This window comes from Ixodes scapularis, unplaced genomic scaffold (assembly GCF_016920785.2).
Source record: "Ixodes scapularis isolate PalLabHiFi unplaced genomic scaffold, ASM1692078v2 PGA_scaffold10__122_contigs__length_95168666, whole genome shotgun sequence".
Lineage (NCBI taxonomy): Eukaryota > Metazoa > Arthropoda > Arachnida > Ixodida > Ixodidae > Ixodes > Ixodes scapularis.
The window spans coordinates 89,403,151-89,426,128 of record NW_024609836.1 but is presented as its reverse complement, the minus strand read 5'-3'; the positions used below and the strand labels follow the sequence as shown (position 1 = coordinate 89,426,128).

The 22,978-nt window shown below is 45.4% G+C and overlaps 1 protein-coding gene across 2 annotated transcripts in view; it reads left to right on the top strand.

Annotated features, from left to right (window-relative positions):
• LOC8035312 (protein enabled) overlaps positions 1 to 22,978 on the top strand; it is a 74,964-nt gene that overhangs the window by 11,060 nt on the left and 40,926 nt on the right. The window contains exon 1 of one of the 2 annotated variants that reach the window (XM_029976179.4): positions 20,661 to 20,884. The exons of the other annotated variant lie outside the window; for it this stretch is intronic. Coding sequence (XP_029832039.2) covers positions 20,808 to 20,884 — 77 coding nt within the window. The 5' untranslated portion in view covers positions 20,661 to 20,807. Of the gene's footprint in view, positions 1 to 20,660; positions 20,885 to 22,978 lie in introns of those variants that run through there. 2 annotated transcript variants of the gene reach the window in all.

Here is a 22,978-nt window from a genome sequence, read left to right as displayed (position 1 = left end):
GTCCGCCATTTTGACGTGACGTCACATATGGTATAAACACTCGCACGTGTGCAGTTTGAGCCTGGCCAGCCTGGCAGCAGGTCACTGTTTTGTGTTCGTGCCGCGGATAAAAATGGACTCATCAGGCTCGTCTGAATCGAGCAACGATGAGGATATGCTGCTAGATGTTGAGGACGATGACGATAACCCGTTCTCATACGATCCGCCGGCATCGCCTCCGAGAAAACCGCCAGCGGCGGCTGCATTCGTGATCCGCCGCCATGTGGACCCAGATGCCGCTTCCGAAGCGGAATGGTAAGGGAGCTTTTGTTGCTAGCACGCCAAGAAAAACTGATCGACGTTATGCCTTTTAATTGGAGGCACTTTTTGTTATATCTTGGGGTCTGACAATAGACGGTTTTAGTAGACCGTGTTTTCAAGCGACGCTTCCACACACAACACCAATTTCCTCCAGTCGCCATTACGCGCTCTTACATAACTGTATAAACCGATAACATAAGCAAAAAGCAGACAGTCGCTAGCACCAACTAGCTACAAAGCAAGCACCCTGACCAACATGTGACGTCACGGCAACGTCAGCGCCATCATGGCAGCCTCCGTGTGCCGCTCTTGCTCAGTGTTGCCAGTAGGGCTGCAGCAAGTGATTTGGGTGTGTACATGTAAATTTCAAAATTCATTTTCTTCTAAAAAAATTAATATTTTTCCGAGACATTTTGTACACATGCTCAGGAAGGGCATCCAAATACATGGTGAAAATTGTATAGAAATCGGTGACCATCAAAATTACGGCGGAGATGCCCTTTAAAGCTCGGTGTTTGAACGCGTTCGAGCAGAGACAAAGGCTGTTAGCTTTGCTTTAATCCTTCTCGTCTCATCCTCTCGCTCAGTTTCTGCCCATATACGTTTGCATCCAAAACCCTACCTAATATTGCGCGAAAAAAAAAAAAGAAAAACATTTTTTTTCGAAAGCAAGGAAAGAGCCATTTGGCGTGTGTATTAAAAGGGTTTTGGTACTGGCCTTTTCTTTTTGTTTATTTTAACAAGTAAACGCGCGAACTTTTGACTACATTCTTCTTTAAAAGAGCCACGAAACGAGCTTCAGTTTTCTACTTTCGCTAAATACTATGCTTAGAATCGCTCTCCTAACGTTTATAACTGAATAAACATGCTTCGGTTCTTCTTTTTATGCAAGCAAGGCATTCGCCCCCCCCCCCCCTTTTTTTTTCTTAAAAAAAAAAGAAAAAAAAGAGAAATGTGAGCATTGTTTTCCCCCTCAACTCGAAGTCAGAACAAGCAGCGATACGTGGCGTGGTGCCTAGCCTATATGCCGCCAACGTTTTTCGTAGCACACGCTGGCGTCGGCGAAGTACAAAACGTGTGCTGATCGCTCCAGGCATTCTGCGAGCTCGGCTCTTCTCATCACCGTAGTGGTTGGACAAGACGCCACTACCCGAGTGTCGGCCGAGGCATTCATTGTTGGCGATTGTTTTGATGTTATAGCAATCCTATTATTAAGCTGTGGCGACATTGAAACTAATCCAGGCCCCGAAACAGTCGTACTCAAACAAATTCTTTCTGAAAAAAGAAGTACAAAATCCATGGATAACAAGGGAAGCCATTCAGCTAAAAAGAAAAGTGAAAAGACGCTGGGAAACACTCCGTTGGGAACGTAGTGAAGCTTTAATACATGAAATAGGAACACTGCGCGCTGAAATGAAAAATCGGATAAAAGAGTCAAAACAAAAGTACGTCAAAGTCACAATGCAACGATTCCTCAGACAATCGCCCCGTAAGTTTCGGAGGTATTTAACTAAGAAACAAAAAAGCGTCTCCGAGATATTTACAGAGCAGGGAGTTATTTCTGATGAGCAGGATATTGCAGAGGAGTTTAATACATTTTTTTTTTTTTTTTCCAGCGTATTCACAAAAGATGACGAGGCACCTGTAGAGTTTTTGTTTCGGGACTGTCCAGATATGGATGACTTAACACTTTCGGAGGAAGGAATTCTAGCTTTATTACTGAATCTAAAAACGTCTAGGTCGATGAGCCCAGATGGAATCCCAGACGCCTTTCTAAAGAGGTACGCAGAATGGATGGCCAGATACTTCTAGATTATTTTCGAAAAATCACTGTCAACGGGAACCCTTCCAGACGACTGGAAGATGAGTAAAATAATTCCTATACCGAAAGGTGGCGAAACCACAATTGTTTCCAACTATAGACCAATTGCCTTAACATCAACATCCTGTAAAATTTTAGAACATATAGTTTCCAAACATGTCTGACAATATCTCTCTTGGAACAGGCTTCTCAGCGACTACCAACATGCTTTTTTTTTTGGGGGGGGGTTATCGACAGTGACACAGCTTGTAGAAACGGTGCACTATCTTTGTGAAGTGGTTGATAATAAGGGACAAGTAGATATAATCTTTTTGGACTTCAAGAAAGCATTTGATAAGGTCAGTTATATAAAAAAAAACTAATTAAATTAAAGTCGGTCTTGGGAGATAATGACGTCGTTAACTGGATCAAGGCATTTCTTACCGATCGTAAGCAGACTGTAGATATTGAAGAAAAAATGTCTGCAATAAGCGTCGTTGAGTCGGAAGCGCCACAGGGTTCGGTGCTTGGGCCATTGTTGTTTTTGATGTGCATTAACGACCTCATAATTGATTCACCTCTTCAAGCCAGATTATTTGCAGATGATTGTATTATTTACACTCAAGTCAAATCTGTTGCAGACCAAATTAGGTTAAATGAATATTTGTCTAAAAATGAATCCCGGACAAAAGCTCACCCATTTTTTTTTTTTCACAGACCCGGACAAAAGCTCACCAGTAGAAAATTTCATGTTGGTCTTAACACGAGTGCGGACAACTTAGGTGCATGCGTGCGACACTAAAATGCAACGATAAGTTAAATCTGACAGGCGCATGGTTTGTTGATTAGAGTAGAAACAAGGTTATTTATCGATTGGTTAGAAGCGAATGAAGTCCACCACTAGCTCCAGCAGTCTTGGTAGATCTCGGTGTACTTGAAACTCCTCGCAAATATTTTTTCAGGCGATTCTGCAGGCGCAGAGTTGTTTTTCGCACCCGCTTCACAGGTGGCTCACCTCTCCGGGCTCGTGTCAGTGCCGTGGCAACGAGTGCCTGATTTTTCTCTAGGCATTCAATAGCCTCCAGACGCTTGGATGGGCGTGGCCGGCAAGCTTCTGGAACCCGTTATTCCATCCTTCGTAGGTGTTGCTCGTCCGGTCTTTATCTTGAAGAGTGCCGTCGTACAAATTCCACCGTTCCGGGGGAAACTCCGGTCGTCGTCGGCGCTAAGTCAGCAGCTCCGACGCTATAGCGTACCAGGTACCAGCCATGCCGTCGTGCTGTGAAACGAAACCGCGTTTTCTAGCGGCAGGAGTTACTTTGTGAACTGAAGCACTCGCTCCTGAAAGCAACAGTCGTGAGAAAACCATATTTGGTCCCTGCCTTGTAGTCACCGTGGCCGCGCGACGTCGGGTGTTGCCGTCTCCATGTCGCTGCAGATATGGCGCTTTCTAAAATGAAACTAAGTACCACCGCATCTTCATCAACATTCCTGTCCTTCTTTCAATCATATACATTACTACAAAAATCCCTCTTCAACTCAAAGACTGCTGTGTCGAAGTATTGATTACCTAGGTTTCTCTCGGTGGGCTTTCTTTCGAGAGGGATTCCGGTACGTGAAAAATCTGCCGCGATAGAAAGTTGGTGAAGAGGAGTGAGGTAAAACAAAGAAGGCAATGTCTGCACGCTGAACCCGGCACAGCGCGCTTGTTTGTCTCGAGTTCAGTCGTCGCAAAAAGCGCTCCAAGAACTTTTTGACCCTGGCTTGCGATTTGTTGCATCGATGCGTTCTGTCCTTTTTTTGCTTTTTTTATGTGTTTAGCTTGTACCTTGTTTGCCTGCCTGACAAGAACGCGCGGCTGGCATGTTTTTTGTCGTATGCTCGACAGTTTCATTTTGCATACAATTTCGGGAATCAGTTGGCGACGGAGCGGAGTGACATGGTTTCGGTTTCGATCGAACAGCCGTTGTCTCCGCTCAAGCGACGATGCACGCGGTACTGCAAGCCTGCTGAAGTTGCCCTCACGTGTTTGTGAACTTGATTGCGCGGCAGAGGCACCAGCCGAGACGCTTGCAATCCATTTTTTTTTTCTTACGTTTGCTTTTTTTGGTAAAAAATCTGGTACGCCGGGAACCAGTGGAACGGTGGCAAGTGTTTTTATGGATCTACTCGTCAACGCCTACAGCACTGTACACTTGTTGGATGTCTCAGCAGTAAAAACACGAGCAGGGACTTCCGTCACAACACGTCACATGGAACACTACAGAAGTCAAAACACAAAGTGCTCTTTATTTGTACAGCACTTAAAACGAATATTTTTATTTTTCTAAGAATATCTGCTCCAAAAGCCACTTTTACTGCTCCGAAACACTGTCTTGGCTGCTCCAAAAGCCACTTTTACTGCTCCAAGACACTGTTTTGGCGGCTCCGAAAGGTGCTCCAAAATGACTTAGGCCAATCACATCACTGAGTCAGGCAAAGGGGAGCATTCGCTCTGGGTGCCGACGCAGAAGGAGCAGAAGCATAACGTTCACATCACACTGAGATAATAATTGACTTCAAATACATTTACGACGTAAAATGACGGAATCAATTTAATTTTCTTAGCCATTCACTTCAAACATTACCCTGAACCCCAAGAAAACCCATGTATTTGTAATGAAGAGACATTGTGCCTAACCATTATAAGCACGCCTAGCTTGACATACGTACAATGAAAAAGCGCGGTTGCCAAAGGGTGACTTCGCTTTTTTGGTCCCAAATTGTTGCTCCTCTGCCTGTTATGGCTTATCTGTCGACACTTTTGCATGGGATGGGGTGGTACCAGTTCTCCTAAAAATTGTGCAGTTTCCATCGCGTCCGCACTTTATCCCGGCCCCGTGTTTCATTCGGGTAGCAAAAACAAAGTAAAAAAATGAGGTGACCTTTTGTCCGGGTGTGTGAAAAAACGGGTGAGCTTTTGTCCGGTTACCGTCTAAATTAACTGATTGGTGTACATCATGGCAAATGTCCCTGAACACGCCAAAAATCGTATGCATGACCATTACTAACAAAAGACAGCCTTTGGGGTTCAGCTACAGATTTCAGGGAGTTATGTATTATAAGTACCTTGGAGTAACTATAACTTCAGTCCTTAAATGGACAAAGCACATATATAGAATGTTGTTGGTAAAGCAAACAAAAGACTAGGGTTCATCCGGCGCACTCTCAAACTTGCGTCGGGGGAACTAAGCTGATTGAATACAAGATGTTAGTGCGCCCCATCTTAAAACACGCGTGCAAAGCTTGGGATTCGCATGTAAAAAAAAAAAAAAAAAAAATGCAGTTAAAATTAGAAAGTGTTCAGCGACGGGCATTGCGTTTTGTTTACTCGCGGTAGCGAAGACAGGAATCTGTGTCCCCTCTTTGCGGCGAAGCCAATTTACCGTTGCTCCAACTTCGCAGGAAACAGAAAGGGCTAACTCTTTTTTACATCATTATAAACAACTTACTACTGATCGACAAGAATCGATATATCAGTGAAGAGAAGACGCGAATAACGAGAAACAAGCACGGAAGGCACGTGAAAGAACAAAGGTTTGGTAAGGATTGTTCGAGATATTCATTTTGCTTGCACACTGCACGAGATTGGAACCTGTTACCGGAAAACATTGTAGGTGCATCATCCATGTAGCCGGGGGGAGTTCGCATCTCTTATTTCAACATTTGATATGCGCGCGGGTTGAGTTTGTTGTATTCTTTTGTGAATATTGCACATAGTTTCATGTATGCATTGTGTTTGTTCCGGCGCAGGGTAGCGCGAACTTGGTTTGTATATGTTTGACGACTGATTCTTGGGCTGTAGTTACTTTATTGTGTTCAGTTTACTCATGCATCCCACTCCTATCCTGGTCCCGTAAGGGACCGATAGTATTTTAAAATAAATAAATGAATAAAATAAATTGTTACGAGCCGAAGTCGAGTGCTCACGCAGTTCCCGTGTCCAATTCATGAGCCCCGCTCGACGGTCGTCAGGCGGGTGGTTTCGATCCTCCTATGACGTCATCGAGCTCTGCGAAGGCAGGACTGAAAGAAGTAGTCCCCTTTGATCCTCGCAATTTCACCGCGACAAAGAAGCTTCCGAATGAGTGGCGGTCCGTGCGAGATTACTTGGGCTGCAGACTATAGACCAGTACGCCTCTGCAACTGTCACGAAGATTCCAACACGATATCGTTTCGTGACTCCTTTAATAAATGATATCTTGTGTTTGTGTGCGTGTGTGTGTGTGTGTGGGGGGGGGGGGATGCCGGCTACTGCATTTTTGATTGAATTGATCCTTCTTTGTTTTAGGGATCTTTCTCTTCTGTGCCGTTGAAAACTTGCAGCAAACAAAATAATGTGTGTGTGTGAGTGTGCGAGATATTGTGCGAGGTGGGAACGCGTCGATGCGACTGCATCGAATCTTTGGTAGCGAAATGGTCATTGACCCCCCGCGTGTTTGGAAGAGGCTAGTGCGATGAACAGAATCCTACAATCGGATAAACATAAAGGTTTGTTTCATTATAGGTCAAACAAACAAAAAGCCCTTAAGTCTGTTTGGTACAGTCGTTTAGAGGAGTGAAGAAGAACACGTCGTTCAATAATTTCCCCACTAAATTTAGCAGGGAAACCGACGCCACGCGTCCCGACATCTCGTGACGTCAGGCGGGCGACGTGACGTCATGATATCGCGTGACACCACGATTTGACACTGTGACGTCAGGACACGTGACCCCAAGTCAATATCTTCACCAATGGACCTTTTCCACATTGACGGCACCAGGCGGTGGCTGCACGAACTAAAAATCGAGGAAGTGACCTACCTGCGCTACCAATCGATAATGGGAGCTACGCTACCAGTTGCATCGCGACTTGAAAGAGGGGCATCCGTGGCGTCCACCCAAACGTCGTGTTTTCCTTTCCGTCGACGTTCTTTTTTTGTGTAACACAATTATATATATATGCTGCAGTTACGTGTTCTACTCGCTGATATACAGCCTCCTTCCGATTTTCCTCGATTTTTCGTTCCGACTTCCGCCGCTTGGCATCGGGCGCTCGCGCGTGCGCAGAACGCTTCTCGGAAAAGGTCCATTTGAACGAGGATACTGACGTCGCCGTATGGTGACGTCATTTTCCCGCTAAACGGAGCGGACAAATTGACGTCAGGTAACCCGACGTCACGGCGTCAAGTCGTGGTATCACCTGATATCGTGACGTCACGTGTTGCCAATTTTCCGTCTAAATTTAGCGGGGAAGCGCACGGACGGACGGATGAATTTGCGCCAAGAAAACATTCCACGCTTCGACAAACAAACGCACAGAATTCACCGAGGCGAGCAGACGGTCGTTCCTGCAGTCTCGGAAAGAAATTAGCCGACGAACTTTCGGTTTGTTCATCCGCCGAGCTGGAACCGGGTCTAAGTAAAGTAGGCGTTGAATGTTTCGAGAGGAGGAAGTCGGCCCACCTTCGAAGTGGCGGCGCTGGTTCACGCCGTGGATGAGAAATTTAGCCAGTGATCGGGACGAGCAGAGACGCGGATCGAACAGTTAGTTGCGTTCGTCCGTCCTACGATGGTTCCGCGTACGCGAGCGGAGAGCCCCGAAGCGTCTCGTGCCTCGTCGTGTGCCGCCCATCAGAAGTTGTACATTTGATACCTGTCCAGATGCTTGGCTTCTTGTTGGTCACGTGACCGGTTTTAATCACCTTGCTAGGGTATGTGTACGTCACGTTGCAGAAACGATCGAACGGGTCACGTGGCAAAAGTCTGTTTGTGGTGGGCGAATTGGCGCCCTCTACGTTGGTCTGCCGGAAGCTGCAATGACGTGGTTCCGCCACAGATTGTGCTGCCGGACATGCGGGATACAGTCCTAGTTCTTTAGGAGGTATCCATACATGATAATGTAACGTACGTGGTGTTTTATTTTTTTCCTTTTGTCGAAATATTTTTTTTACAACTTATCTATGTAATATACCGCGCAGCTGTGTGCGTTCTCGTATTGACACTCAACTTTTTTGTTGTAGATTAGTTTCATGTGTTCTTTACATGTGTATTCAAGGTGGATGCGTAGCTATAGGTCCACCTTTTCTGTGCCCTTTATTGTCAGCTCATTCTGCCATGGCAATATCTATAGTTACGACCCCCAATAGGTCAGTATAGACCATATAATGTTTTAATGTACGAGCCACATATATTTTATTGGCTTGGACGTTTTGGGGATTTTACTTCATTTTGTCGTTCACAAGGCTTTTCAAAGCGTAACGTGTTATTTTATTTTAAATTTAGGTTATATTAGATCTGGATGAAGCTTTAAGGAAAATTATGCGTGCTGATTGACGTTTTAGTTCTTTGAAACGGCTAAGAATTTCAGGCAGCGATACTCGAGCGAAGGGGCCAGCCGGACTCGGCTCAATATTCGATAGCAGACGACACGCCTGGTTGGCGGCCTTATCCCTCACCGTTCCTTGGCTTCAGTTTTTTTATTACGTATTTTATTGAATTTGCTATTCGGGTGTGCAGTCTCGCTTTCCGTCCATGGTATTTGTGCGGTCAGTGACGTCAAAAACCGCCGGCATAATTGAGAAAAACGAAACCGAAACCAGACGAGAAAAAGGGAAGCAAAAAAAAAGTAGATGCGGAACCGGAAGAAGGATCACCGCACGCGCTTCCGCTCGAGCGAATCGATGAGAGAAGGAGGAGGTCACTCAGCAGGGGCAAGGAGGAAAGGGAACATAGAGGATTGGGTGAGGGGTGACAGGGAAGAGGAGACTCGAGAGGGATTTTGGGGAAGAGGCAGGGTTCTTAGAGCTAAACGAGGAGGAGGTTGGAATCTAGGGGAAAAGGTTGGAATACAGGGAACGTGCTTGGGGAAGATCTTGGTTGCGACTTGGAGAATCTAGGGAAGTTTGCCTGCGGGAAGAGTTGGGGAGTTTCATCCCGTTTAGAAACTTTGTGAGTGTGCGAGGAAAATTTGGAATCTAGAGAATTATCTTAGAGTCAAGCGAGTACGAGGAAGACCGGTGAGCGAGTTTTTAGGGAAGTGGGGCAGCACTTTCCCGACCCCTTGACGACAGTCCCGTGTCGAGGGAAGAGCCAGATAATACTGAGGTTTGAATGAAATAAATTTTTAAGAAAAGTTGGTTGATGTGAACCTTTAGGTATGTTGCCGATGCGGTGTTTGAGAACCGACGGGGAATTTTGATATGAACCTCGTGAGGTTTCGGTAGGAATGGGTTTGGGGGCGAAGGGGTCGAAGAACGTGATCGGTGTCTTTTCGGGGAGGGCGGGAAATGTTAGGGAAGAAAACACTATCTGGGGAGATTTTGGCGGGAGTGAAGGGACGTGATCGGTGTCTTTCGGGAGAACGTGGGGAACGTTAGGGAAGGAAAACGGTGTGGGGAGAAAAGGGCGAGGAGGAGACTGGATCTCTCTCCCGCGCTTCGCGGAACCTTAGTGGCCATGCGCGCGTTTGCTCCGGATGAGGAAGAGGCTGGTCTTTTTCGATGCTTTTTTTGTTGAGAATTTCGTGTTTGGAATGAGGTTTTTTTCTCCCCGTCTGGGTCGGTCGTCGTCGTTGGGTGGCGTCGGCGACTACCACCCGTGAACTCTGGTGGCACCCCTCCACCCCCGGTCGCTGGCTCGCGGTGTACGAAGTGCGCGAGCTGGTCGTCGTGTGTTTTCCTGCTTGGATGGTGGTGGCGGCGGTGGATTGGTTCGCAGCGGCGCCGGGATCCCAGAGCCGGCGTGGATGGATTCTGGCGCTTCGGGAGCCCACGACGGCGACTAGCAGGGACGGGCGTGTCTCGTAGTTAGGGCAACGTCAGCGCTTGTTTGCGAACAAAATTATCTCGTGTTCGTTTTTTTTTTTTCTTTTTCGCTTATTCACTTTCGATCGAAAACGTGGGGTTGTTTCGTGTACTGTTAAACGAGTCAGATCAGCGTAATCAATCATCTTTTTTTTTTTTTTTTCTTCCCTGCCAGTCGCTGTTTTCGTGTACCGGAACGCTGTTTAATCGGTTTCCCATTTTGATTTTTGAATTTTCAGTAGCTAATTTGTGACGTAGGATTTCGTTTCCCTGTTCCTCTCTCGCCACTGTATAGCTACACCCAGTGATAAGCCAAGATATCGTTATCTGTGTTGGCCTATTTTGTTGAAGGAGGTGCAATAATCTGGTTATGTCCTCGTTGACCGCTGCTGCTGTTGTTTTCCTTACCGTTGACTGGATGACCTAAGTATCTTGTTATTAGGTTATCGTCGTCGAAGTTTGTTTTTTCTTGGTACTCCAAACTCGGAAGCGAGATTTTGTTTTCCCTTCGGAGAGATGTGAGCTTGCGAAGGCGTGTTCGTTTCAGCCCCCTCTAATGCCTTGCTCTGCGAGTTCGTAACTCCACACCGTATTTCCGGGATAGATTTGTTTTTTTTTTTTTCTTTCTCTGCGACGTATGTTTGGTCTTGTCACCAACTTGACAGATGGTGTGGACGCTTTGGGATAACTTGCGTCGCTTTTTGTCTATTTAATCGCCCATTTTGTGTTTGTTTGAGATTTGAGCTGAGATTAAGAAAGCTGTAACAGCTCATAGCGCAACTGTTTTACGAATAATTTTTTTTTTTTATTATTATTTTTTCCCGGTCGTTGACACGCGAGGCCGTTGGAGTACGGTGTTGAAGTTCGAGTTCTTACCCCAACAGATGAAACGTCTACGTGGTGTGAAATTTATTGGAATTAGCAGTGGTGGTCTCGGCTGGTCTACCCGACGCTTGTCTCGAGTTCTGCACGGTTTCACGCTCCTGCTTCGTCTACAACGTGGGAGTCTGACAGTTCCTTCTCAGAGTTGGAAGGAATGTGAGGAGAGGCTTTCATCCTGGTCTATTGACCTCTCCCCCATCGAATGGGTGGTCTATAAAGTTCACTATCCGCGTTAAGGATTCGACGTCGACGTAGCTCTTCCGCCGCTTCCTTCGATGTGGTTCCGGTGGTCTCGTTGCGCTTCTTTTAAAACATTCGTTGACTTCATAGTGGTCCGGTGAGGGTCTAGAAATCGCATCTGATTGTGTCGTTTTCGGCGGTTTACTAGATTACTACGAGTTCGTTGTTGGTTGCGCTGCGATTCGCTGTTGTTGTTGTGTTTGCGGGCGGTGGTACGGATCCTGGTCCCGATCTCGTGGTCTATAGACGTCCGGTGCGTGGTACTCCTTCATCGGTGGTGAAGTGACTCGTCGGCCGATCCGTCGCGCTTCGGCATGTTCTGCTGTCCGACGGTGCTCACCACGGGGACAGAGTCGCTGAATCGACGGCACAGCGCTCCCGAAGGGTGAGTTCTAAATATGCAGCACGGTTAGCGCAAACACGCGCCTAGCGCACTCATTTACGCTCAGGGCTAGCGCACTCATTTGTGTTTGAGTGTGGTCAATGCGTTGCGACCGTTTATAATCGCTTGCGACTACAGCGGTGGTGTAATTGCTGCGTCATTGGCGCCAAACTGCGCCAAAGTGCTTACACTGCTACATCTTGCCACATTTTGCCAAACTTTAAGAAATTTGCGCCAACATTGCGCCAAAAGTCAATATCACTTAACTGATACTTATAATATAATAGCTCAGGCCTCGCTGCACGACCACGATTATTATAGTAGGCTTGTGCAAAGTTTCAGGACGTTTGATTATCGAGTCAAATAATCTACTATTTGATTTTTTTCTTTATCAAACTCTGAAAGTACTCGAAAGTTTCCCCAATGTTTCTTGTATCCGTGGTCTGTTCTGACAGGATAGCTAGCTTGGTTGAGTGCGCTTCTCACCATGCACTTTTGCACTACAGTGCATGGACAACCGCAGAATGGACATCGCCATTTTGCGTATCTTCTTTTGCTGCAGCTCACCCGCGTGCTAAGGGGAAAGCACACTTCCAGAGCGGGACGTGGCACGACTTCTGAATAAAGCTATAGCTATTAAATGTATATAATAAGCTGCAATATTTTGACGGTGTATTCTTTTATTATTTTTTTAAATGAGAGATTTAGCAAGGATATATCTCGAACTTGATGACGTATAGGAGAGTCCATAACAATACTTTATTGCTAAACTATTGGTATGGACTGTCCTATAGGTCTATTGTTTGTGTCAACTTTCTTGCTTAGGTTTCTATATATTTTTCGATAACACTATAAATACAGTAAAATAAGAAGAAAAAAAAAATCTAAATTTCCTGCAGCAGTGGATGAAAGTTTGGGAACAACCCGAACGTTAGTACATTCACATGCCAATTTTCGTTATTGTGGAGTTCTACATATAAAAAGTTATCGGTGTTCATGATAAAATACATACACTTTGTTTCCTGTCTGATTTAGGAAATGCTGTTTTATCAGAACCTTTAGAATTTGAACAAAAGCCTCAATTTGGGGTGCTCTAAATGTTTTCTATTTTAACATTGTTTCGGTAGAACATACCGTTTGCTTTACCCTTGATTCTTTACCGAAAGTACGTGACCAGCTGATACCGTTCTTCGTCAATCAAGGGATGCGAGGCGGTAGGTTGGATACAGGGTATATTATACGCAAATTCGGCCCTCTGACGTCACGCGGGTGCGGTGGCGCTGCTGTCGGCAATGCGCATGCGCAGACAGCTTCACGCGAATCTGGTCTCTTCGCACGCGCCGTTTCTTTTGTTGTTGCTCTTGTCTGCGGGTCATCTGTAGTCTTCATACCGTAGGGCTCGTAAATCTCGTACGACGAGATAATAAAGGCACTGGCGCCATCTATCGGAAAGTACGTGTTCAAACCAGAGACTCAAACCGAAAAAAAAAAAAAATAATAAATAAATAAATGAAACTTTTCGGTTACGGTTACCGTTTTTTGTTGATATCGGTTTCGTTTCGGTTGTAAGTTTTAGGGTTTTGGTTACCGGTTACATGTTGCTAAAACAAATGATTGGTTTCTCCAATCATTTGTTTTATTAAAATCCTAGACAGCCGCTGTATAATAAGCGGTTTAAAGTAGTCCCAGATATTCAACAACGGGACAGTAGCAATAACAAGAACTCAAAAACGTCTTAGTACTTCTACTTGTTCAAAAGTTGCGCACGTTCCTAGCTCCGATTAACACTTGTTCACTGCATGCTCTATAAAGTTTGGTACCCAAGCATACATGTTACCCCCGCTACTCGGGGACCATCGCATTCTATATAATAAAAATAAACATCGCTACTTTGTTGTTCGGCAGCGTTTGCAAATAACCCTCAGAAAGTTCCCACTGGGTGGGAACTTGACAGCCTTCATAACTCCACCTATCATGGCCGTGGGTTGGAATAGGGTGGGATGAATACGAGCTTCTCAGCGACCACCTCCCGAAGTTTATTGATTTTAAGGCATCGACGTTTATCGAAGCGACAGTTGCGTGCAACGTTTGTCGTGGTACAAATTAGTATTCCCACTGGCAATGGCACCAACGCCATGTCTACCTGAAGAAATAATAATTGATATAAGCGCATTTAATTTTTTTTTTTTAAATCTAGCATACGTTTACACCCAGATTTTGTTTATTTATAATAGGAAACATTTAGAAATTAAACTCCGAATTTCGAAAAATTGGGAATCAAACAAAAATAAACTGCGATAAACTCGAATTTTTGTCAAAAATTAAGTTCCAAGAAACACCCTCCTAATTTGACGAAATATAAACTCCTAAAGCACGGGACCTTACCTATAATGCATTTCCTGCATTATATGAATTTAAAGGTCGCTTCCAATTCAGATTGCACGGAAATGCATTAGCAGGTGCACCAGTCACTGACGGCAACTCTGTCGAATGGCCACGACATTTCAAGATTCCCCCTCGGGGTCATTCTTGAGCAAAACTTATATTTTTATTTTTCGGTCAATATCGGTTACCGGTAATTAATTTACAGTTACGGTTACGGTTTCCATAAATGTTCGATAACGGTTCCGTTTCGGTTCCGGTTACTGAAAACATTTGGTTCCTAAACGGTTGTCGGTTACGGTTTGAGTCCGTGGTTCGGACATTTGCGATCGGCTTAAATATGTCTCGCGTCATTCTTTTACCGAGGGGTCGCGAAAATTCTGACAATGGCATAATTACTTGTAAGCTACAATTTCCCATAGACATAGCTCGTAAATTTGATCTCGCCGATGCTGAAAACCTATAGTCTTTCGCAGTTTGGATGTGTTCCAAGGCCATAGCTGATAGAGGGTGCCAGTGTCCGCTCGCAACTTCCGAACGCATGCCCCGGTTTCCTTGTCTTTATCTTCTTGCCGTAAAGTAATCCGTATCCCCCCCCCCCCCCTTTTTCCAATTTTTTTTTATTTTTGACGATTTTTTTATATTATTGAAATTCCAATAATTGTTCGAATCTAACAATTGTGTGATTTAAAATGTTTATTTTTTTATTATTATTAAAAAAAAAACGAACCCTAATGTATTTTTTTTTTATTTATTTATTTTCTTTTTTTTTGGGGGGGGGGGGGGGGGGGTCGCCTGACGTGCACAGCACTGTGCAGACCCGGTGGCTCATTCGAGGACTGCGCGATTCGGTGTTTCGTGGGAAAACGGCAATTATAGCCATCTTGGTTTTATCGCACTCCAAGCACACTTCGCAGTAAAAGACTCGAGAAGCCAGAGAAGGTAACGTGGTGCGAATTTTCGCACTAGATAAAGCTTCCCTTTACGAGTAATTTGAGACTATTTAGAGGTCTCCGAAATTCCGTTCATTTATTCTTTTTTTTTTCGAAAACGATGGGATCAGAGACGCCAAGTATACGAAGTTCACACGACACCAAGCTCCAGCGTCTGTCAACAAAGACATCTAATGCGCCGAATCGCGCGGAATGTTGTTAGTCGACACCTAACCGAGCTACTTGGACAACAAGGGCGTCTTGTACGCGGTGTTCGGTTCCTAGTCGCCGCCGCTATAATTCTGTTTCAGGTTACGACGTACCGCTGCTGATGGCTGCGAAGCATCCCAGCCAATGCAGCGCTCTGAACGTGTCACGTGATTGCTCGCACCGCGCGTCCCTGCCATAGGTCGCTGCAATAGATTGCTCGAACCTTCGGACGTTGTGCGTGCCTCGCGGATACCTGTCATTGCGTTATTTTGTTTTATAACGCGAGGGCAGTTTCAAAGCGGCAGTGAGGAAACAGACGACAGGACGGCCAAGCCCGCGCGCGCGCTTCCGACAGATTTGGGAGATGTACGGCGGCACATACCCGGTGGATCCATGGCGTTTCTTGCAAGGGTGACGTTCGCTTCTCCCGCAAGACTTCGAATAATACCCTCGTTACGCGGGCACACTTAACTGCAGTTACGCTAAACCACAATTAGCGCACAATACTTGCCGACAACATTCTGCGGCGATGCAGTCAGAGCTATGGGCGAACGTGCGCTTGAGCATCTTGAGCACCCATCAAAGCAGTGCACGCGCTCTCTTCACTTCTTTTGAAATAGCTGTGCGAGGGTATAGTGCGGCATCTGTGCTGCCACGTAACCGCAGTTAAAGCTGAGTTAACCGCGGTTAAGTGTGCCGTGTAACAGGGGTATAAAGTGATATATTTATTTTAGCTAAGGAGAAAGTCAAATCGCCCATACTAGAGCCACTAAATAAGCTGCGCTTAGAGTATCGGCACTCCGTTCCCCGACATTGTTGTGGGCGCCGCCATTTTGGCTCGTATGCAGAACAGACGTAACAGCCGATCGTCATGATTCAAAAGTGCGACTTCCTCAGCATTAGATTCGGTGTTAGGAAGGTAACGTAATATTGCTTTGCTCTGTCGCGAACGGTTTAAACATTTGTGGAGGGCGGAAAAGCATTTCCTGTGGTTTCAGATAAAGCTTCAGATAACTGGCAACCATGATTTTAAGCCACAATATGGCCAAGTGTCGTTACTCTGAAGCGTAGCTTATTTAGTGGCACTAGCCCATCCCTTGAAGGCCTGCGGCGCCGTTTCTAACAATGATGTAATGTTATACTAGTACAAATGAATCGTGAATGATGACGATGATGAAGAGGGTGAAGCAGAGCGTCAGGCCTATACTCCGTTTCACCTTATGTTGTACCGCAGAGAAGGCTAGAAGCGCGAGCTCATGGCGTTGGGAGCTGTTCTTAATGCACGAGAGCTTGTGCCGCCGAGATGTGCCCTAGAGCAAGGAGCTCGCGCTTGTAGCCTTTCCTGCGGTACATCATAAGGTGAAACAGAGTATAGCTGTGGTTTTCGCGTGGCCGCCATGATGGGCTGCTGACTTCTAGCAGGCCAGACTCGAGTGCCTTGCGAGGGCTCCCTGCTTGCCCATCATGCAGACGATCCGACCGAATTTCCGGGGATGCAGGGAGTCCGTACCCCGTGGTGGAGCTCCGGGGAGGGGAAGGGGGGGGGGGGGGGGGGGGGGGGAGTGAGGGGGTTGGCGCTTGTGTGTGCCGGACGCCGGTCTTCGCGAAAGCGGGCCATGATATGTCTCCCAGCTTGCGGTCAAGCTTGTAACCGAGCAGCTTGAACACCCTGTCGATCGAGGACATGGTTGGTGCCACTGGTCCGATTGACTCTTTGACGATGAAAAAAAAAAAAAAAAAAAAAAAAAAAAACACGTCTTACGCCCAGGTGGTTTCCTCTTCTCAATTATATTTAAAAACAATAATTTAGATCGTCGCGATACTCTGCTCCGCAAGCGGAGCACATAGAGTTACCCTAGCCACACCTTCCTTTCTAGTCCACCACGTTAATCTTCTCTTTTTCGTCTGTATCTTTCGCATCTCTTTCATAGTATGGAATATGGGTGCATATGTATTTTTTTTTCCAATAGAGGAATAGGCTATTCTTTTCTTTTTTATACTAGAAAGCAGTTCATTCATACTCGTTCATTTTCTTTTTTTTATATTAGAAAGCAGTTCATTCATACTCGTTCATTCTCGGTAACTGTCTTCTTTCTGTGGGATATTGACGCCGCGGATCTGTACACAGCCTGACGCGCATTTTTTCGCCTGGGTGAACCACTTCTAAGAATCCCGTCACTCCGTTACTATCTAAAAACAGGGAAAAAAAAAAACAGCAAGACAAATTGTATGGAAAGGAATCGATGTATAGTGTCCTGGTTATGCTCGGAATGCCTACCGTGCAATTTAGTTCCAGCAGCCAAAAAGGGCCGAGCGACTCTGGCAGCGTTGACGTCGGGCGAGCTTCGTTGAACTGGCTTCGCCGCGGGGCTCTCGTGCGGGCGGAGGAGCCGACGTTTCGGGGGAAGTTCTGCAGCTTTTATCGGGAACGCGCATATTTTTACTCTTTTTTTTTTTTTTTTATGCACCCCACACGATTTTGAAATTGAGCTGGAGGGAGATATTGGGGAAGAGGGACTGGTTTTCGTCGCGTGCGAGTGGGCTCGGGATTAGTGGCGGATTAGCCGTGGTAATCCGGTGCGAGTCAAAAGCGGGCGGTTTGATCTAAGTTGCTAATCCCATTATTTGTTCAGCCGTCCATTTACTTCGTGTTGATTTACGGTCTGTAGATACTTTGTACATGCGCCACACGTATCACTGTAATCTTTTTTTTTTCTTTTTTTCTTTTTGGTTTCGTTTTTTTTTTTTTTGGGGGGGGGGTTGTTTAATGACGTTTGTGATTAATTATAGTTTATCGTTTCTGTAATTGGTGTGATATCAATTAAACTTGGAGGCTTACCACGAACAAGTGCACCTGAAATGATGACATCCTTCCTAGTTTGCGCTCCTTTATTTGTCACCAAATTCTTGTTTTACTTTTTTTTTTTTTTTTTAATTTGTTTTACAACCGGTCAGTATCCAAGCGGTAATGGCGTACTTGAAATATGAGTCGATATCATCTTGAGTCAGGAGTAGGCTCTTGGTCATAGCACATTGATAAGAAGAAGAAATAAAGGGGCTGTTATCTTAGCCAATGCGGTTGTTTCTCTGCACTCGAGGCGAAAGCGAAACGGTACATTTCAAGCAACAGACGACGTCGTTAATACGTGAGTCAGAAGCGGTCGCCTCCGTGCAGGAATGCCTCCATACCGTCTGCGTCGTTGTCGGGGTAGCCATTTTTAAACTTCCGGCAGTTGCAAACGCTTTTACTTTTTTTTTTTTTTTTTTAAGAATTGTTGCGGCACCGCGCTATTTTATACATACATGTGCAGCTTCAGTGGAGATTTGGCGCCGAGCAGGTGACGTCAATCCAACCAGTTGTTTTTCGGCGTCGTCTGCTAACTGTAAATGTCGTCTGCTATACCAATTTACGACGGGAAAAAAAAAAAAAAAAAAGGGAGGGGGGTGGGGGACAGTTCGGTGCTCGATTGGCTACGATTCTGGCTGCTGTTGTCTTTCTGTCTTTCGACGGCGGCTGACACATCCACGTGGCTGGAGTTATTTATCGTCCGCGGGATTATCGCGTTCATTGTTCGAATGATTGGAGTGATTGGTATTGAGTTTTATGACTCCATCCTTTTTGCCCCTCGCCTCGCGCGGGTGAGGGAGTGAAATGGTGATTCAATCTCGTCGGGGGGTGGAAAAGTCGAGCGGCCCTCATGACGTCATCGGGGATAATCCCGTCTCCCTGGCGTGTAGAGAGGAGGAAATGGGGGGAGAGAGGGCGATTGACTCGGCTGCGCGTCTGACGTCATTCCAAATCGAATTTGGCGTTTGAGTGCTTCCTTTGTACCCACGTAAATGCTTCGCTTTCATTTTCTTTCTTCTTCCGAGGTGCTCAGTAGTGATGTGTGTGTGCGGACTTGGGGAGGACTGAAAGCCGTTGGCCGAAAGTTGTAGAACAGCTCGATCGCGAAAACGAAATAGATGAGTTTGGGGCCGTACGCGTTGAGGTGGAATGCGAAGTATCTACGAGTGTGTTTATGCTGTCCAACGGTGAGTCGGTCGTCGTAACGGAATTTGTTTTGAGTGTGTTTATGCTCGTTCCTGTGCGTGATATATATATTTTTTTTTCTACCGGTGGGGTTGGTTAATGGGAATTGATGTGTGCGGAGTGGTGCGTTGAAAACGTGGAAGTGTTTTTTTTTGTTTTTTTTTGTCGATGGAAGCAAATGTCATTCGGAATTTGTGTTTCAACCTTTGGACATGTGTCATGCAGTTTAATTCGATTTTATTTCAGAAAGCTTTTTCTTTTGGTTCTTTAGACGTATTGATCGATGCCGTTGCTAAGGGATGAGCGGCGTTGTGGTCCTGCTTTGCGGGCGTGGCTTAAATCAGCATCTTTGGTTTGGTTAGTGCGTTTGTTTTTGGTTTTCTTCCCAGTTCAGTCCCCATCCTTTCCTGTTTTCATCTAGACGAGCACCGTACCGGTGTACGGTCGTGCGTAGAAACGTGTATCACAACTGCGTGGTGCACGTTGAAAACCCCAGGCTAGCTAAATTTCTCGCCTACAGGAGAGACAACAGGATCGAATTGGAGTTAGCTAAAAGCCCCGTGTCTAAACATACACACAGCAGAATTTTGCTTCGCAATATGGTGTTTACTGTCATCCACCTTGGTTTTCTGAGAAGCCGTTATCGGTCTTCACTTTCATGAGTATGTAGACCTTTGTTAATAAGATCTGCTTATATGAGGTTAATGTAAGCAGAGGCTGAGGGAACTGGGTAATTTTGAGTATTGATGTTTTGTTCTTTGAGTTTTTTGTTTTGTTCTAGTGGAGTGTTTTGGCGGCTGTCCTGGAGATATTTATTCGAGCGTAAATATTTATGGGAATGTGGAGGTTGTCGACTTAAACTGCTTCGACTTATTTTTGCTATGCGTGTTTTTTATGCGTTTTAGGCGGGTTGATAACGTATCTTGGTAGCGAGTTCGCGCTGCTACAAGTTTCTGACAATGCGAACATGTACCCTATGTAGTAGAAAATATCGGGGTTAACGTTTGTTAAATTTTGGGTATTACATGCATATGCACTGAACTATGTGCTTGTGGGAACAACACACATTTTTCGTATCGAAGTTGGCAGTTTATTATCGTTTGTATTAATGCGTGTATATTGTTTACTTTTCATCGGCTGTTTAATTTATGCAATGTCATATTTATTAGGAGCAAGTCACACACGTCGTTGCGGGTGATTACATGTGACTAAGTTTTCGCCAACGCTCAAAGTTTCTAACCATCACTATCAGTCTTGTTGCATGCGGTGTGTATATATATATATATATATATATATATATATATATATCTTTCCTCGAAACCGTTGGAGTGTACTTTCTCCATCTTCAAATTCTTTTCGAACATAGCCCGTTTGTCGTGAAAAAAAAAAAAAAAAAAAGAAAAACCTTTTACGCAACTTTTTTTTGCCCCAAGTGAAATGTTTCTGTGAACGTTGTTAGGTGTCGTTTTTTTCCCAAGCAGTAAAAATAAAGTCTGACGTCAGCTTCGTGTCTTGCCCTCAAAAGTTCGCAGCGGAGTGTTCGCTTTTAGCAAACGACGCGATTTGCTGTGGGCGTCGGTCGGTCTTCTGCAAGACGCAGTCAAGGAGTGAGAGAAGGTTGCGGAAAGGAGAGGGACAAAGAGAGAGAAAAAGATGATAGTTTCGGTTCCAAACTCCGGTTGCGTTCCAAAGCAGACGGCGTGAACGCTGCGCGCGTCGTCTGCCAAGCGGAGAGCAAGTTTCGTTTTCGCGCTCAAACTCTGACAGGCGATTTCAGTTGGCGGGGAAGAAAAAAAGTGGCTCGGTATATACCGCGGTTGAGATGATTGTTACCGGACCCGCGATGGAGGTGGCACTGATGGATTTGGATGGCACGTGCACAGCGTATGATCCGTCAAGGTGAGAGAGGAACGATCCTTGCCTATTTCTGTGTAAGTAGCGATGTGCATGCTTCGATGTAAGAAAACTGGTCTGAATCGTGAAACGCTCGCAAGAGCCTATATAGACCTTTCCAGAAAAGGACTCCTGGCGGGTTTTACTTTCAGTGTTGGTGCGTATGGCGCGTGGTTTGCACGCATGCCCGTGCTGGGCGGAGGACTTGCAGATATTAGAATGGCTTATAGACCTCTCCAGAAAAGGGCTGCTGGTCGGTGTTATTTGCAGTGTTGGCGCGTATGGCGCGTTGTTTGCTCGCTTTGCGAAGCGAAGAACATGCGCGTGCTGGGCTGAGGGCTTGTAAACATTGGAATGATGTATGCGTTCTGCCTATCTTTGACTACGTGCGTGTCCTTTTTGGGCCAACGTTTCGTGTGAAGCTATTGTCTTTTTCGCTAAAAAGCCAAAACGCATGTTTGAAAAAAAGAAAAAAAAAAAACGGAAAAGTTTAAGATCCGATATCGTGCCACACTATTTTCGAAAAGCGAAGACAATTACGAGCTGTATATCGCAAATATGGTTATATGAAAACGCATACCTGCTAAATTTAAAACCCCCGTGTAATTCGTTTTTCTTTTTTATTATTATTTTTTTTTAGGTTTGTGAAATTATATTTTTTGTGTTTTGAATTTTGTGTGATTTTTGGTTCGTTTTGCGCATGCATGCGGTTGGGGCGAAAACCCGACCGAAAATCTCGTGAAATTGAGAACATGTAAAAATAATTCATAAATTAAAAAAATAAGAGGGACTACGAATGAATCATGCGTTAGTATTTATCGTATACTGAAATTGAACATATATCTTTAACGCAATCATATACTCAAGTTTTACGCGAAGCATATACCCTCGGTCTCCGAAAATAGCGTGGAACGACTTTCGCATGTCCCAAATTTCGTGCAATTTTCGTTTTTTTTATTTTTTCTGGTCATTGCTTAATTTTGAGGAAATTCGTGTGACAAATGTTTTTCGCGTAATCATCCCGTGCCGTGTTAAGCTTCGTAATCTACTACGCGCAGTCCCACTGCGCGTTTAGACTACGGAGACAATTTTAATGCTCACCGGTCACCTAGCTGTGTTTGGAGATTTGTGTTTGACATTTGTCCCTCTTCTCCAGGGATTATTTTCGTCATCTTCGGAGATGATCGAACCATGTTTGCTTCATACGTCTGCCGACAGGTGGCAGGATTGTCATCTAGGGAAGAAACACGACTCAGACAATAGGGAGTTTTAGGGAACCGTTTTCGCACGTCCGATACGGTACGATGGGTTCTCCGATACGAACTGCGCATGTGAGAGTCTTCTGCGGTAGCGCATACGCAGTTCGTGCCGTATCGGAAGTGCAAAAACGGATCCCTAAAACTCCCTACTAGGGAATTTCAGGGAACCGCTTTTGCACATCCGATACGGTACGCGCCTGTCTTGTATACTTCTTGTCCTTGTCTTTCTGTTGCGCTATTTTATGTTTTACTGATACGGTACGGATATGGGCCGTTCAATACGAACTGCGCATGTGAGAATCTTCTGCAGTAGCGCATGCGCAGTCCGTTCCGTATCGGAAGTGCAAGAACAATTCCCTAAAACTTCCTACTAGGGAATTCCAAGGAACCGCTTTTGCACATCCGTTACGGTACGATGGGCCGTTCAATACGAACTGCGCATGTGAGAATCTTCTGCAGTAGCGCATGCGCAGTTCGCGCGGTATCGGACGTGCAAAACCGGTTCCCTAGAACTCCCTACTAGAGAATTCTAGGGAACCGATTTTGGGCCGTTCAATAGACGAACTGCGCAAGTGAGAGTCCTCTGCAGTAGCGCATGCGCAGTTCGTACCGTATCGGAAGTGCAGAAACGGTTCCCTAAAACTCCCTAATGTCTGCAGACTGTCTGCGGTTTGAGACGCGGATAAATAAAATAACGGACAACGGGACGCAAAATGTCTCAGGATTTAGATTACGGCGTTTCCTGACCAGCTCGCCTGCATTCTTGAAATCGAGCTTCTCCGGCGTGTGTTGGCCTTCGCGCCTCGAAAGTATGCAAGGACGCATTGTACCGTTAATTAGC